This window comes from Leptodactylus fuscus, chromosome 3 (genome assembly GCF_031893055.1).
Source record: "Leptodactylus fuscus isolate aLepFus1 chromosome 3, aLepFus1.hap2, whole genome shotgun sequence".
Taxonomy (NCBI): domain Eukaryota; kingdom Metazoa; phylum Chordata; class Amphibia; order Anura; family Leptodactylidae; genus Leptodactylus; species Leptodactylus fuscus.
Window position 1 is genome coordinate 193,693,027 of NC_134267.1, and position 18,409 is coordinate 193,711,435.

Consider the following 18,409-nt stretch of genomic DNA (forward strand, 5'->3'; position numbering starts at 1 on the left):
TACAGAGGCTGGATCTTGAGACAAGAGTTGAGTTACAGCTTCAGCTCTCCCACACTCAGGAGCCAGTAATGTGTCTTCTGCTGGACTTGTAGTTAAAGGAGGTTAAAGTACATTGTTCTACATCACATGGGAGGAGCGAGGATACTGGAGTGAGAACTACACAGCGAACCTTACATATTGCACAAGATTCCCTGATTTACATTAAAAGGGTTGTCCAGGTTCAGCAAATAATTATAGTTTGTATAATGAAGATGCACAAGATTCCAATATACTTTCTGTATCAATTTCACGGTTTTCTAGATCTCTGCTTGCGGTCATTCTTTATTTCCAGTGGATTAAAGTCAGTCCATGTCTATGTGATATACAGACAATGGCTATGTGATATACAGTCCATGGTCATGTGAAAAACAGTCCATGGTCATGCAATATAGTCCATGGCTGTTATATTACAGTCCATGGGCATGTGATGTACAGTTCATGGCTATGTGATATACAGTCCAGGGTCATGTAATATACAGTCCATGGCCAGTGGCGTAACTACCGCCGTAGCAGCAGAGGCAGCTGCCACAGGGCCCGGGACATTAGGGGCCCGGTGACAGCCGCTACCGCTGCTATCATTATACTCAGGTGTCTTTTCGGACCCCCGAGTATAATGAGCGGCGGCCCGGGAGAGGTAAGAAACATAAAAAACACTGTTACTTACCTCTCCACGATCCGGGCAGGCTTTGGCCTAGTCGTCTGCGTCTCATGACCCCGGCCTGCATCCCGGGTCATGTGACGTCTGACGTAATTGAAGATGGACTACTTCGTAGGCCGACAGTGTAGGAGCCGGGAGATAGGTGAGTAACAGAGTTTTTTTTTATATTTTTCTCCCCCTGGGTCTCTGATTATTATACTCTGGGGTCTGAAAACACCCCAGAGTATAATAATTGTTTATGGGTGTCCACAGTGGGACATAATACTGTGTGCAGGAGACACTATGGGGGATAATACTGTGTGCAGGAGCCACTAAGGCACATAATACTGTGTGCAGGGGCCACTAATGGACATAATACTGTGTGCAGGGGCCACTATGGGGTATAATAGAGCATGCAGGAATGCGTAGGAGGGGGTTGGTCGAGGTCTACGGCATTGGCTGGGGGGGGGGCATGTCAAAAGTTCGCCACGGGGCCCCGCCATTCCTAGTTATGCCACTGTCCATGGCTATGTGATATACAGTCCATGATCACATGATGAACACACAGGTGCATGGCTTATAACAGGCACGGCACAGTAGAGATCTGTCTTGTAACAAGCTGTGCACCTGTGTGTCCATCACATGACCATGGACTGATTTTTATCCGTTGGAAATAAGTAAAAGATGACAGCAAGCAGAGATCTAGAAAACCATGAGGGTACAATGTGTAAACTGATGGCTGGTCAGGTAATGGAGGGGGTGTATATCTCATCCAGACTACTAAGGTGGGTGAGATGAGAAAACTCCAGAAGGAATGTTTGTTCTCAACAGACAACTTTCGTCTGCTGAGCAGTTTGGTAAATGCTCAGTATTGGGCTGGATTTTTAGGAATGGCAGGTAGGTTGGTAGTGGGACCTGTCATTCCACCCCCCTCCAGTCCAGTCCACACTTTGGGGATGTTCCAGCAGTGACTCAGCTGCAGAGAGTCTGCTCATCAAGGAGGCTTAAAGAGGACCTTTCACCACTTTTGGGCACATGCAGTGTTATATACTGCCAGAAAGGCAACAGTGCGCTGATTTCAGCGCACTGTCGGCTTTCCCGATCTGTGCCCGGTGTAAAGAGCTTACGGTGCCGGTACCGTAGTGCTCTATGGTCAGAAGGGCGTTTCTGACCATTAGCCAGAGACGTCCTTCTGCCTCGCGGCGCCTATCGCGCTGTGCTGTGGAGCCGGGAGGAACTCCCCCCTCCCGCTCCTGATAATGCTCGTCTATGGACGAGCTGTGTGAGCAGATAGAGGGGGCGTTCCTCCCCGCTCCACAGCACAGCGCGATAGGCGCCGCGAGGCAGAAGGACGTCTCTGGCTAATGGTCAGAAACGCCCTTCTGACCATAGAGCACTATGGTACCGGCACCGTAAGCTCTTTACAGCAGGCACAGATCGGGAAAGCCGACAGTGCGCTGAAATCAGCGCACTGTCAGCTTTCCAGCAGTATATAACACTGCATGTGCCCAAAAGTGGTGAAAGGTCCTCTTTAAGAAGCCAGCTACATCAGCAGACTTTGGGCAGAGCTTGGCTGGAGAGCTGACAGAGAGGTCATATTTTTGGAGCTGTGTCCTGAATGATTCTACTGGCTTTTGGATTCCTGTTATTCTAGGTGAGGTAACCTATTCTATGTTTAGTTAGAGCCTAGCCGGGCAGGGAGTTATTTTTGTATTATTTCCTTTTGTTGCTGCACTACCATTTTGAGTGAAAATAAACTCTACCTAAAGAAACTGGACTTTTTTGTCTATGCCACCCCCACCTAGCAACCCCAGACCCTGACAAATGCTACATAGTTGCAGAAAATGGACAACCCCATTAACAATTGACTAGAGTAGAATTGTCATTCTGCAAACAGTAATCCTGTTAAATTGTAAACTAGAGAAGAAGAGAACCTATTGTTATAATGTGAGGTTAATATCAATGAGTAAATGGGGGAAATGTAAACACAAGAGGCATTCTGGTACAATGCTCCAGCCAAGTGTTACCAAACAATGTAGTACACACAGAGCAGCATGAGATGGTCACCAGCCGATATTTGTGTACATACAGATATTTATTGTGTTAAGTGCATGAAGTGTGGGAAATACTGTTTGCCAAAGTGCATTCATCAAACTTAAGACCCATGGGTTCAACCCAGCCCTCTACATAATTATACAGGGTCCCTGAGGATGTAACCAATGCTTGGCAGAGCACCAGAACAGGAACCCTCCAAGGTAGGAAGCTGAGTGCTAAAGAGCAGGAATGGGCTGACATATTATCTAACCTCGTCTTAAGGTCGGGGCCCCACGGGCCGGAAACATCTAGGCCTCGAGCAATTCCGACTGTGCATGCCCGCCGGCCACAAGAAAAATTGCCCTAAGCCTGAGGCCTAGAAGTTTGAAGCTAACCCCCAGAAGAAGACGCGTGAAGACCCCGTTCCTAAAGAAGATGGGGTGTCACTGGAGAGTTCTCTCGCAGCATTGGGGACAGTGTTGTTTGAGCGCTGGGGCCCGACCCCAGAGCTGCAAGAGAACTCATTTGCATACTGACGAAAACCGGATTATATACTAAACGGTGGAGCGGAGAAGACATCTAAAGGTAGGAGAAAAATAGCCTTTCTTAAGGCTATTCCTACGTGTTAGGGACAAAAAAAATGACCTTTAATGATAGGATCCCTTTAATGTCCTCCTTCAGTTGTGCCCAGTTTAATGTCACCTTCCAGTGACTCCCACAGTTTAATGTCCCCCTCTAGCTGCCCCCAGTTAAATGTCCCCTTCTAGTTGCTCCCAGTTTAAAGGCCCTGTCCAGCAACCTTCAGGTTAATGTCTTCTTCCAGTTGCTCTCAGTTTTATGTCCCCCAATTGCTGCCCTCACTTAAATGTCCCCTTCCAACTGCCCCCAGTTTAAAGAGGACCTTTCATGTCCTCCTGCCCATGTGGTTTTATATACAGTTTTATTAAAGGTTTTTCAATAATGTGAAATACAAATAAGCAAAAGAATCAATGAACAAGGCCCACGGCCACAAACAATGGAGATGGACAAGGGGGAAACCCCTATCTGGTATAGCAATACAGCATATGCACATCACCTAGGCAAAGTGAAAAGAAAACTAAGTCGGGGAAAGCCGACCCCAAGCTACTGCTACGGAAGGGGAGGAGAGGGGATAACAGACAGAAACACGGGTGACAAACATGAAGACCAAACAACAGGATCAAACATAAAAGAATAGACAGGAGAAGAGACAATGAGGAAATACCAAAAGGAAGGGGTGGGGAGAAAAGAGGGAGAGATGAAGGGCTTTTGTGCCCCAGCTTAGGAGAAGCTGAGAAGTCGGAAGACTCCTGGAACAGCACCCAAGGCTGCCAGAGGCGCTCAAACCTGGAGGGGTCGGGGGAATCCTCCGCAACCAGGGCTTCCATCCTCTGAATAAGAAGAAACTCCTGGAGAAATTTGAGCATGGAAGGTGGAGTAGAACTGCGCCAATGTCTCGGAATGACTGCCCTGGCGGCCATGAGGAAATGCCCCAGGAGGTCCTTCTTAATCTCTGACATCTTACCAGTGACGACCGACCCATGTGGTTTTATATACTGCTAGAAAGCTGGCAGTACGCGGAATTCAGCACACTGTCGGCTTTCCTGTTATGTGTCTCCGGTTGGCGATATCGGTGCTGTTAGTTTCGGCAACAATCTCTGCCCACCGTCAGAAGGGCGTTTCTGATAGTTGGGCTAGGAGGAACGCCCCTCCTGACAGTACTCGTCCATAGCCCTGTACTGTAAGAGGGGACGTTCGTTACCGTCCAGCGATGATGCTGAACTACTCCCCCCCCCACAGTGCAAGTCTATGGATGAGTACTATCAGGAGGGGCATTCCTCACAGCGCTGCTAGACTGTCAGGAACGCCCTTCCCAGATAATGGGAAAGCCATCAGTGCGCTGAATTCAGCGCACTGTCAGCTTTCTAGCGGTATATAAATCCGCATGTGCAGGAGAACATGAAAGGTGATTTTTAAAGGGGCTCTATCATTGGGAAAAGTCATTTTTAGCTAAGCCCTTTATTTATTTATGTTCATATGCTAATTAGCCTTCTCTGTGCACTCCAGAAGTGTCTGTGAGCACTGTCTGCTATTCTCTATGTGTATGAGAGCAGGGAGAGGAGTCATCAGCAGCCTCTCTGCTCTCACACTCATAGCAGAGGGTGCTCACAGACACTTCCGATGCTCGCTGGAGGCTAATTAGCATATGAATAAAAACAGGCTCATTCAAAAACTACTGGGGCGATTTACATACAAAAGGTAGGTGTGGAATAGACTTTCTAAAACTATGCAAGTGTGTGCTTAGCTAAAAATGACTTTTCCCAATGATAGAGCCCCTTTCATGTTCCCCGTCCAGCAACACCCCCATGTGTCCTGCGGGATAGGACCCGCTGAAACTGGGATGGTTGGGAGGTATGAGTATGTGACTTGTTGGGGTCTGACACCTGGACCACACACAGATCAGCTGTTCTAAACTCCCATGTGCCTTGTTAGAGTAAAGACACCATCTTGTATCATTTGACTCCATTTTGTCTGTCCTCCATCTTGTCTTCCCTAACAGTCATGTTTGAACGCACTAAAAGACTTGGTACTATTCCGTTATCGGGCCAGCAGCAGCGCAGTTCAGCAGCAGCTTTCGGGACAGCAGTTCAGCAGCGGGAATTACAATGACATCCGAGGACTGCTGGCCCGATGCTTGTGCCCAGTAACCAGTACATCGATGACCCCCCTCCCCCATCCTTCTCCTCCTGCCAGTGCTGCCCCCCAGCTCTCCTTACATCTTCCCCGTACCCTCTCCCCGCCACACGACTAGGCCTCACCTCAGCGCTAGTACCGAGACCGAAAGGAAAGACACCGGGGCTCAATCCAGGCCCTGACAAGAAACACGCCGACTATAGGAACGGTGAGCTACAGCGAGCCGGAGGGACAAACTTTCTGCAGCGTCCGGCGGCTATCTAGTAGCATTCATTGCTCAAGATTTACGGTGAGGCCTATTACAGGGAGAGGGTACGGGGCAGATGTAAGAAGAGCTGGGGGGCAGCACTGGAAGGAAGAGGAGGATGAGGGCATCGATCGATGTACTGCCTACTACACACAAGCACGGCCTCTATCATCGGGCCAGCATCGGCTTAGTCATGTGGCGGGGAGAGGGTACGGGGTAGATGTAAGGAGAGCTGGGGGGCAGCACTGGAAGGAGGAGGAGATGGAGGGGGGGTCATTGATGTACTGGCTACTGGGCACAAGCATCGGGCCAGCAGTCCTCGGATGTCATTGTAATTCCCGCTGCTGAACTGAACTGCTGTCCCGAAAGCTGGTGCTGAAATGCGCTGCTGCTGGCCCGATAACGGAATAGTACCAAAGACTTTTGCTGAATGAGGAGCCTTTAGACAATCTTCAAGGTTTAAGACAGTATTTTCTGGGCGCTTAGCCATGTTTCTGGGAGTGTGGCCATAGAGTTCTTTAATGCTGCTTGTTACCATGAAGGCCGCACCTGGTGTCTCGTGCACTCTCACATGTTTCTGTTTATATAACTTTAATTTATGCATATTAATCTTGTAATGTCTGGGCTCTCCGCCAGAGAACTGCGGCTGTATGGCGATAAGAAGTTAGACCTCATTAAAAGTGTTTTATGAGATTTGCAAGGCTATATGAGCTATCTTAGTAGGATGTGCTATTATGGTCAGATGCTAAGATGGCGGACACCGGAAGTGCACACAGTGTAAGTCATGCAGAATGTACATTCAGTTATTAACCAATTGTATTGCTTACTTGATATGATGTAGGGTGTGATGTGTAAGCTAGCATAAAGCCATTATTTTCCTATAAAGATACCCTGACACTTCTCAATAAACAGAATTCATTATACATATAACATGTGTGCATGTGTCTTCTCTGAGGTCGTATTTATTACCTAATTAGAAACTCAACAGCATATCTCGGGGTCCCTTGATATCCCCAACAGCCTGAAGCTGCTAGTGGACAGGCGGCAGTGCCAATAGCAGCAGTGCTGCCTGTGCTCCACATCTACTAGAAGCTTCCGACACCAGGAGGACGCTAGAACAGATATTCTGTGCAGGGTCTGGGTGTCGGAGTCTGACAGATCACTTAATGCTGGACTATCCTGTGGCTAGGTCATCAGTATGAAAATTCAGTTTGGGGCCAGAAGACCACTTTTTGGCCTTACCTTTGGTTCACATCTGCATTTGGTAATCCGTTCGGGGAGTCCGCATGAGGAACCCCGCCCGAACGGTCTACCGAACACAACTGCAAGTGGTGTGCAGTGAAAGCACACGGACCCCATAGGCTATAATGTGGCCTGTGTACTTGGTGCGGGATCTCGGCATGAGTCAGATTGTGAACTACTTTCCCGTCCACATGTTCCCGGCGTAGATCTTGCGGCAAGCACATGGATCCCATTATAGTCTACGGGTCCGTGTGTTTTCACTGCACACCACTTAGGGCTAGTTCACACGTGAGTATAAGGGGAGATTTTTGACAGCGGATTTCGCGTCCAAAACCTCCCCTTATAATGGTGGTCTATGGAGACCGCCGGGCTTCTGTTCTCCGCTAGCGGCGAGCTGCTGCTAGCGGAGAAAAGAAAGGACATGTCCTTTCTTCAGGCGGAAGCCGCGCAGGCTCAGTCGCGCGGCTTCCGCCCCCGGCAGCTCCCTCCTATGTCGGCTCATTCATTTGAGCCGACAGCAGAGGGTTAAACTGCGACAGCGATGGTCGCGGCGGGCGGGTTTTGACAAGAGAGAGACGCGGCTCACCGCGTCTCTCTCTGTGTCAAAACCCGCGCGGACAGTTCACGTGTGAACTAGCCCTTACAAGTGCGTTTGGTAGTCCGGTGGGGGGGGGGGGGGAAGGGTCTCCATGTGGACTCCTCCCGAACGGATTACCAACGCATATGTGAACGAGGCCTTAGTGACTTGCAGAATACTTTATGGTGACAATTCCTTCATGGCTATGAGTTCCCTATATAAATGGCAGACGCCTCCTCATCTATAATCTCAGGTCTCATCTTCCTGGTTGTTAATACACCACAATGAATTGTCTTTATTTGCACTAGACACTCGCTGCTGCCTTTACTTCCCCGCCATTGCTGCTTGAACTGCACAGGTCGGTCTCCATGGTTACCGCACAGCCAAGCCAGATCATAACTCCGCCTCTTCACGGCGCTATTTGCGCTTGCGCAGTCTGAATGTTTTTAGTCTCCATAGTAACCCCGGCGCCGTGCAGAGAAAGAAGGAAAGATGAGGCTGAAGCGGTTCCTTCTCCGGTATTATCCGCCAGGTGAGAGCGAGGGCCGGGCATGGGGCGGCGGAATCCTCTGTACTAATCCTATGTACTAATCAGCTGCTGCACTACAAGTCCCAGCGTGACGCCACGCAAGCGCAATGGATACATATATACACACCGTGTGACAGCCGATGCAGGAGATTCTTACACAGCAGTCATATAGTCTGTGTGTTATCTCTAAGCTGGGGAGGGCTGAGCCTGAGCACAATCCGGACCAGGGTATGTTCACACTAGCGTTATTACAGTGTGTTCGCCCATCCATCATAGGATAAGAGCAATGGACATCAACAGCAGCAGATTAATGGGCATAGACGGAGCGCCCTCCACTGACTGTAATGTAAAACACATAAAGGACGCCTTCTTCTGCCATGTTTGTTTGCGAGTTTGTCATGCAGGGTGACCTGTCTCTCGCCAGAAATGGAAAAAATCTGACTGAAGAAGCATCGGTCTCAATTTTTACATTGTAGTCAATGGGAGCGGAAGCTTATGGAAGGGCTCCGTCTGTGTCCGCTACTCTGCTGCTTTTAATGTCCATTGCTCTTGTCCTGTGACGAAGGAGAGAAGCAGACGATAAACAACAATGGTGTGAACGCGCCCTTAGTCTAACTAGCCAAGGTCAGCACTGAGACAGTCACTTCCTTCTGATTGAGGTCACGTATAAAGGTCTGATGTGTCTAAGATACCCCGATAGAGCTAAACAAGTGGATAACAGCCTGGAAATGCAGGATATGGGACCTGATGTACGAAAAGCACTGTAATATAAGGGGGCACTCCTCATAAAACATAATATGCAGTTTCAGGCTTTATTCACACAACACTGAGCTTCCATAGGAAGAATAGTACAGCACATATTATTTTCTCCATCAACATGATGAATTGCTAGTGGATGAATGGGTGTAACCAGTAGCGGCTATCGGGCTACACAACTAATGGGGCCTATGGCCACTGAGACCTGCGGGGTAAAAAGTGAGAACTATAAATGATAGAATGGGATGTGGAAAACTGACTGCACCTCCATTACTTTACTGGAACATCATAATGGCTACATGTGACATCATCATTACTTTCTTTATATACTATGATGTCACAGTGTACACAGTGAACTTTCTAGGTGTGCAATATCCCTGTGCTATTATATCATAACATGAATTGCTGTACTGTGACATCACTGTTTGTTATTCCTGTAGTCTGACATCACTGTGTACATTATTCCCTACATTATCCCCTGATATCACTGTGTATGTTATTTATGTACTGTGACGTCACTGTGTACAGTATCCCCGGTATGGGGACATCACTGTGTACGTTTTTCCTTGTACGGTGACATCACAGTGTATGTTATTTATGTATGGTGACATCACTTTGTACATTATCCCCTACGTTATCTCCTGATATCACCGTGTATGTTATTTATGTATGGTGACATTACTGGATACATTATCCCCTGTATGGTAACATCACTGTGCACATTTTTCCTTGTATGGTGACATCACTGTGTACATTATCCCTTGTATGGTGACATCACTGTACACATTTTTCCTTGTATGGTGACATCACTGTGTACGTTATCCCTTTACTGTGACGTTACTGTGTACTTTGTCCCTGTACTGTGCTACCAAACTGCTTTGGCATGGGGTCACCTCCAAGAACAATGTCCAAGCAGACCCACCAGTTTCACCCTTTAACCCATATATGGGGATTTGGACTTTGCTGTCGGGACTCTGCCCGGCCACTGGCTCCTGAGGTGGTCCCACTTGGCAGCAGCGCACTAGGCGGGCCAGGATGATGGTGCAGAACGCCACAAAAACAGATGAAAGCTCAAGGTGAAAACAGGACAGAATTATAGGGAACAAAAGCCTTGTCTACAACAGGGATCAAGGGTAGGGCTACAGAACAGGTGTTTCAGAAGTCAAACAGGGCACAGGCAGCAGAGACTTATTGCAGGAGGCACAATGTCACAGGTACCAGGTATATATTGCAGGAGGTGAAAGGTCACAGGTAGTGCAAGGCCATAGGTAAACAGGGATACATTGTAGGAAGTACAAGGTCCCAGGTAGCAGGGGTATATTGCAGGAGGTACAAGGTCACTGCATTGGTCCTTAGAAAGTACAGCAGCCTGCAAGTCAAGAGTTGTAAAGAAGGAAGCCAGGAGGCTCAAGGTATCAGGGATATATTACAGGAAGCTCAAGCCACGGGTAGCATGGACATATTGCAGGAGGCACAATGGCACAGGTAACAAACACAGAAGCCATAGGCCACATTTGCAGTTATAAAACTGAAGCAACATGACTTGTGTATAAAATAAGGCAGACAAAGAATCTGGCATAAAAAAGTAGACTGGTATGCATCCATGCAGACAGATCAGGAACAAAATACAGTCAGTGCTCACCCAAAGTCAATCATGATATACAGACGTAAAAGGGTTGTTTGGGGACTTTTCATTTATTTACCCGTCTGGATTATATTGTAGCGAATGGACCTGGGGGCGGAGTGACGCTGAAGGCCACTTTGGATCACAAGAGTCGGGGGTTGAGATGTGGCTGGAACCATTGACTGCAATAACCCATGGCAGGAAATTAAACTAATTGTCAACCTCTTTATATACAGGGAGTAGCAGGAGGAAGTTTAGCAGGTGAAAACACTTGTTAGGGAGTGTTCACACTACTGTCATTTTCCGATAGGTACATGTTGGTTTTTTCTGTCCACTTGAAAAGTCGGACATCTTTACAAACAGACAGTTAAGGACAGGCACGGAGTGCAAAAGAACGCACCCGATCGCCATTTAAGTGAATGAAAAGTGTCACGGACACAGCTAGTGTCCGCTGCTAATATCCGTGCAAGATTTTGAACGGACACTAGCAGCGGACACTAGCTGTCGGACAATGACGGTAGTGTGAACGCTCCCTTAAAGAGATAGGTGTACAGAAACAGAGGTATACAGAAAGCTAGGTCTGCTAAGCACAGGTTCACATTAGCGCTCAGTTTCTGTCCTTTGGGTCCACATGAGAAAAACAATACTTTTTTTTTTTTTTGTTATGAATATCTCCTCCCTATCTCATCAAGTATTGTGTAATCCCTCCACAATCCCCAAACTCTTTTGTTCTCCATTTCTGTTTCCTCTAAGGATATGTTTGCTAATTTTGACACAGAAACCAGATGGGAATCAGCATGGATAAACTCTGCCGCTCATTGTTTCCCACAAACTATAAGAATGGTCCTACCCTTGCCTGTGTTTCAGCGCCTGAGCCAGTGATGTCAATGATCAGCCCCATTGACTAGTCATGCAAACGTGAGCCCTGACACCAGCACTTGTAAAGACCCCACTGATCATCGGGATGCCCTTATAATTTAGGCTATAAATGTCTGTCTGAGAGCTATACTTCCTCCACACACATGCGTGCTTGGCTTAGCCATATGTGCATGATGGGAGAGGGTAAGATCTCTGGTGGCCGCTTATCTCCCTTGAGAACAAAGGATTGGGCATGTTAAAATCCATCAACCTGATCCTTCTTTCCCATGACATATTCTGTCAGGAGACCACATGTCCATTAGATGGTTGTCTGGTCCCACCAAAGTACATATAAATGGAATTCCTTATTTTGCCCCAATCATTAGCAGTATGGTATTAACCCTTCCTGGTTACTAGCTTGCATGATGGTGCCCTTTGCCCCAGGCAGTAGAGCTGGCATATGGGCTACCATTTAGGATGCGTCTGCTCAGAGCTGGGGGGTTGGAGTCAGAGTCTACTGACTCCATAGCCCCGAGTGAGCTACTGAATTCATCTGATGCATAATCCATATTTCTCTTGGTTATTCTACTGGGATTACAGTTACATAAAAGTGTCTGTCGGGATCCTCCGGAAAACACTCTGAATTTCTAGAAAGCAGCACCATTCCTGATGGGAAAAGGGGGAGGATACCTTGGCAAATGTATATTACAGAGCTGATCTGGGATCTGATTATCCTCTATTACTTTTATACTTTTACTTGTATTGTATATACTGAACTTTTTTGTGTTTGTTGTAGGGATTATTCTGGAATATGAAAAAGGAGGGGAGCTGAAAACCAAGTCTATTGATCTCCTGGAACTGTCCCCCGAGTAAGTAATGTACAGTATTGTAATCCATGTAATATACAGCACTGCAGACAGGGGAGCAGTACAAATATATTGATAAAATAATATGACGCACGTATAACTTACAGAGAATCTGTCAGGTCTGTTTGGGATACTAAACCAACCCCAAGACAATAGCCTACTCCTAACCCTGTCTGTGCCCACAGAAAAAACAAAACCTTATATTTAACCATATTCTGTACTTCTGGTGCCAGTGCAGTTGTTCATTGATGCCAGAAGCGTATACATCGGATTCAGTGCGCATGCGCCAGAATTTGGTCACATGAGCGGTGAAGCGGTAAGCGGTCTGCTTACTCAGATTCAGAGAAAGACTTCGCAAGCGTCGAGATGAGTCCAATGAGCCTTATCAGATTCACATGGTAAAGTAAGGATACTTGGGACAATAAACCACAAGTCCATGAGGACTTATGGGTGACTTAGTGTCTCAAATTGACCTGAAGTGGTTCTCTAGGTTTTATTGAGGTTTCCAACAAACCCCATTTTTTTAATTTACTATTGTGTGTAGAGTGGTCAAGGGGCATAGAGTAGTTTTAGGGTCTATTCACATGGAGTTTTTTGGCAGTGGATTTTGACGTGGAATCTGCCTCAAAATCCGCTGCCAAAAACGGCCCCATTAATTTCAGTGGGAGCTGCTTGCTTCTTTTTTCCGCTAGCTAGTAGCTGAAAAGAGAAGTGAGCTGACCTACAGTGGGGCAAAAAAGTATTTAGTCAGTCACCAATAGTGCAAGTTCCACCACTTAAAAAGACGAGAGGCGTCTGTAATTTACATCATAGGTAGACCTTAACTATGAGAGACAAAATGAGAAAACAAATCCAGAAAATCACATTGTCTGATTTTGTAAGAATTTATTTGCAAATTATGGTGGAAAATAAGTATTTGATCAGTAACAAAATTTCATCTCAATACTTTGTTATATATCCTTTGTTGGCAATGACAGAGGTCAAACGTTTTCTGTAAGTCTTCACAAGGTTGGCACACACTGTTGTTGGTATGTTGGCCCATTCCTCCATGCAGATCTCCTCTAGAGCAGTGATGTTTTGGGGCTGTCACTTGGCAACACGGACTTTCAACTCCCTCCAAAGGTTTTCTATAGGGTTGAGATCTGGAGACTGGCTTAGGCCACTCCAGGACCTTGAAATGCTTCTTACAAAGCCACTCCTTCGTTGCCCTGGCGGTGTGCTTTGGATCATTGTCATGTTGAAAGACCCAGCCACGTTTCATCTTCAATGCCCTTGCTGATGGAAGGAGGTTTGCACTCAAAATCTCACAATACATGGCCCCATTCATTCTTTCATGTACCCGATCAGTCGTCCTGGCCCCTTTGCAGAGAAACAGCCCCAAAGCATGATGTTTCCACCCCCATGCTTTACAGTAGGTATGGTGTTTGATGGATGCAACTCAGTATTCTTTTTCCTCCAAACACGAAAAGTTGTGTTTCTACCAAACAGTTCCAGTTTGCTTTCATCAGACCATAGGACATTCTCCCAATACTCTTCTGGATCATCCAAATGCTCTCTAGCAAACTTCAGACGGGCCCGGACATGTACTGGCTTAAGCAGTGGGACACGTCTGGCACTGCAGGATCTGAGTCCCTGGCGGCGTAGTGTGTTACTGATGGTAGGCTTTGTTACATTGGTCCCAGCTCTCTGCAGTTCATTCACTAGGTCCCCCCGCGTGGTTCTGGGATTTTTGCTCACCATTCTTGTGATCATTTTGACCCCACGGGGTGAGATTTTGCGTGGAGCCCCAGATCGAGGGAGATTATCAGTGGTCTTGTATGTCTTCCATTTTCTAATTATTGCTCCCACAGTTGATTTCTTCAATCCAAGCTGGTTGCCTATTGCAGATTCAGTCTTCCCAGCCTGGTGCAGGGCTACAATTTTGTTTCTGGTGTCCTTTGACAGCTCTTTGGTCTTCACCATAGTGGAGTTTGGAGTCTGACTGTTTGAGGGTGTGCACAGGTGTCTTTTTATACTGATAACAAGTTTAAACAGGTGCCATTACTACAGGTAATGAGTGGAGGAAAGAGGAGACTCTTAAAGAAGAAGGTACAGGTCTGTGAGAGCCAGAAATCTTGATTGTTTGTAGGTGACCAAATACTTATTTTCTACCATAATTTGCAAATAAATTCTTACAAAATCAGGCAATGTGATTTTCTGGATTTGTTTTCTCATTTTGTCTCTCATAGTTGAGGTCTACCTATGATGTAAATTACAGACGCCTCTCATCTTTTTAAGTGGTGGAACTTGCACTATTGGTGACTGACTAAATACTTTTTTGCCCCACTGTATCTTGCCGCTGACTTAACTGCGGCGTCCGCGGCGCGAGACTCCCTCCCAATTAGGCCCACTCATTCAGGCATAATCCGGAGTGAAATGCCGCGAGGGGATGTTGGTGCACTGCAAGCTATTTTCCGCCATGTGAACATACCCTAAGGCAGTGATTCTTAACCAGGGTCCGATCGAACCCTAGGCCCTATGCACGGTTCATTTTGTGTACCAGTAAAAAAAAAACCATACACCTATGTCTTGAATTTGGAAAAAAATCATATTTGATTTACCATATTTTCCGGACTATAAGGCGCACATAAAAACCTACGATTTCCTCAGAAATCGTAAGTGCGGCTTATAGTCCGGTGCGGCTTATATATGGATGGAAGCGGCGGCAAAGTCTGCGTGCCGCTTCCATACATACATAAAAGGCACCGTAAGGGTGCATTCACACTACAGAACGCCGGCGTGTATCACAGCCGTACACGCCGGAGTTACAGCAGGGCTGCCGGACACTTCCTATTCATTTCTATGGGAGCCGACATGCAAGCGCTCCCCATAGAAATGAATGGACAGACACTTCCCATTCATTTCTATGGGAGCCGGCATGCGAGCGCCCCCCATAGAAATGAATGGAAAAAAGCAGTCCATTCATTTCTATGGGGAGCGCTCGCATGCCGGCTCCCATAGAAATGAATGGGAAGTGTCCGGCAGCCCTGCTGTCACGCCGGCCTGAAACAGAACGTGAAACTTACCCAGCGGTGCAGGGCGGGCGGGCGGGCATTCAGGCCTCCTCTTCCTCCGATGTTCCGTCCTTCTCCTCCGGCGCTCGCTGATAATGGCCGGGGCGCATGCGCAATATCATAATGCTTCTACTACGGCTACGCATGCGCCCAGGCCATTATCAGTTAGCGAGCGGCGGAGGAGGAGGACGGAACATCGGAGGAAGAGGAGGCCTGAATGCCCGCCCACCCTGCACCGCTCGGTAAGTTTCACATTCTGTTTCAGGCTTTTATTTTAAAACGGGGGGGGGGGGGGTAGTTTAATCCAACTTTTGGGCTCTATCAGCATGATTTTGCTGATAGAGCCCCTCCTCGCCTGCCGAGCGCTTCCAATAGAAGCGGCTGGCACGCGGGGGGTTAAGCGGCCGCTGGCAAAGTCTGCCTGCCGGCGCTTTCAATAACATATAATGCGCACCGGACTGCGGCTTATAGTCTGGTGCGCCTTATATATGAACCGAGACGGACTATAAGGCGCTCATGGGCAATGCGGCTTATAGTCCAGTGCGCCTTATAGTCCGTAAAATACGGTATCACTACAGAAGGGTTGGGTGAATGTGCATATGAGACTGGTGGGTTCGGTACCTCAAACAAGGTTAAGAACTTCTGCCCTAAGAGGAGTCAATTCTAGAAATATTGAGCAGTGTCTAGGAATACACATGACGGTCTCTTTTTCTTTTCAAAGCACCAATGTGGACTTGCTTGTAGAGGAAATAAGAAAAGCCGAGCCTCTTATCACCGTCTCCCGGACCGAGCAAGTAAAGCACCTCATCCTAAGGCTGCAAGAAAAGATAGGACAGCAGGACCACCACAAGTTCTATCTGTTCAAGGTCAGTGTCTGGAGCAGGACCACTGCTGTTGGATTAGTTCTTGCTGTTGTATATCATGTTTGGCTTATGAACATCTAAGCAAAGAGGGAGTATACAGATAGTATTATAGTTTGTTGCTCTTGCAATTTTACATTTGCTGCTTAGTATCTAAACTTAATCAGTAGAGGGCGCTCTCACACTATTCTATAAAACAGAGCCTCTTTTATATAATTGCAAAAAATAATACCCAGATTATGTATTATCTTCTTGTGTGTGGATTTCACATAGCAATCACCATTTCTTTGCCAGTAACTTATGTAAAATGCGAAAGCTGTTGCATACACGCTTATCCACATACATAGTCAAATATTGCTGCTTTACATTTTTATCTACCATGCTGCACCAGTTTTTTATTCTCCATCACACTTAAGGCTGGCTTCAGATCAGATCCGTCAGAAATCGTCAGATGAAAATATCATGCAAATACGACTTTTTCAGCGTCAATTTCAATGAAAAAGAATAGACATCTGACGGATACCCATCGGACCCCGTTATGCTCAGTGAGGTCCCTTAGGCTCTGTTTGTGTCCGTTATACAATCATATCAGTTTTTTCATTCTTCTGGTCCTCCGACAAACTAGAAGAATGGAAACACTGAAGCAAGTGTGAACCTGATATAAGGTAGCCGTACATGTTAGATATAAGTCACCCGAATCTACCGATATTGACAGGACCAGGTGACTTTCTAATGTATAGGGGGTGTCCTGGCTCTACCCCGACAGATGTTGGGGTAAAGAGGGGTCTGTCATTATGGAGTTCAGCATGCCCAATCATTTTGTTTATAAGGGAGAAATGCCTGGCAGCCGCTTGCTCCACTAGAGAATATACATCTAGACAATATACAAACTTGGCCAAGCCAAGTGTGCACGTGTATGAAGGCTTAAAAGGAACATCTATCAGCTGAGTACTATTCATTTGATTGGAAGCTATCATTTGTTATGTGGTCAATAAAGTATTTGAGAAGGAGGTGAAAGATATGTTAACTAATAGAGATGAGCGAACACTGTTCGGATCAGCCGATCCGAACAGAACACACCCATAGAAATGAATGGAAGCACCTGTGACGCCGGACGCCGGCAAAGTCAGCGTCACAGGTGCTTCCATTCATTTCTATGGGTGCGTGCTGTTCGGATCGGCTGATCCGAACAGTGTTCGCTCATCTCTATTAACTAACATAAAGGCTATGTCATTTATTTATTTATTTTTTCAAATGATGTCCATCTGTTCTGGCTGTTATATTTCCAGAGATATCGCTGCTTGTTAACACAGTCGGCAGATCGGGTAATTTATATGCAGCTGCCTCCAAACTTGACTGTATTTTCAATCAGAAGGAAGCTTCAATGGTTTATAATGCTTGAGATAGATTCAGAAACCTCCTATGTATGACATGAGAAATTCCATTTAAAGAGGATCTTTCACCACCTCCAGCAACTCCAGCTCTTTGCATCATTTAATAGCTGCTGTTCCACTGATTCTGGCTCAGTTGGAACTTTCTCTCTAATCCAGCCGTTCCTGAGCAATCAGTGCTGTTAGTCTTGTTGTCTGATATGCTATTTATCTCTGTAGTGTCCGGCAGGTGCAGACAAGGGGTGTTATTCTGAGCTCTGACAATGGCTGCCTCTGACTGGAACTCTGTATCACAGCCCCTGCCTGACACGGTCATTACATTACAGAGTTTAAATGGCACATCAGGCACCAAAACTACCTGTGCTAGTTGTTCAAGAATGGTGAGGGCTACAGAGAAAATTCCAACTGTGAAGCGGTGCCTATTAATAGATGCTAAAACTAGAATTGGTGGAGATGGTGAAAGGTCCTTTTTAACCACGTAACATCTGCAGTCATTACTATTGGTCCAACATTTATAGCACATCTGATCACCATTTTATGCCATGTAATGTAAAGCAAACCTGTTGTTTCATATGACCTTTCAGGATAAGCTGCTATGTGTGTGTACATGAGGAGTAACACTATTTCTATACCTATATTCTGCAGTTTGTAGCCCCCTTTCCCCTCTGCAGCCTATATCTGTAATTTGTATTCCTTTCTCAGCTGGTGGGTGGAGCCTAGCTGCCATGATATACACACAGTGAGTAGAGGAAAATCTGCTCTATAACTGTCACACTCTAACAGCTCCAGGATAATGCAGGGCATAAGTGGAGAAGTTCTACCTCTACTGAGGTGAATAAACTGCTTTGGTTGTGATAGAAAGCACCAGCAAACTGTTTTTTTGTCTTATCTGCTGCTCTTCCTGCTCTCTCCCACCTCCATACACTTCTGTAGAGATGACTCATCATGTGACCCTCAGTCTGTCTGGAGAGAAACAGGCTAGCA

General features: G+C 46.6%; 1 protein-coding gene across 1 annotated transcript in view; it reads left to right on the plus strand.

Annotated features, from left to right (window-relative positions):
- Positions 1 to 7,965: 7,965 nt before the first annotated feature.
- The window catches only part of DAW1 (dynein assembly factor with WD repeats 1), a 50,606-nt gene continuing 40,162 nt past the window's right edge, over positions 7,966 to 18,409 (plus strand). Inside the window, exons 1-3 of the mRNA XM_075268997.1 lie at positions 7,966 to 8,020; positions 12,052 to 12,124; positions 15,896 to 16,040. Coding sequence (XP_075125098.1) covers positions 7,981 to 8,020; positions 12,052 to 12,124; positions 15,896 to 16,040 — 258 coding nt within the window. The 5' untranslated portion in view covers positions 7,966 to 7,980. The remainder of the gene's footprint in view (positions 8,021 to 12,051; positions 12,125 to 15,895; positions 16,041 to 18,409) is intronic.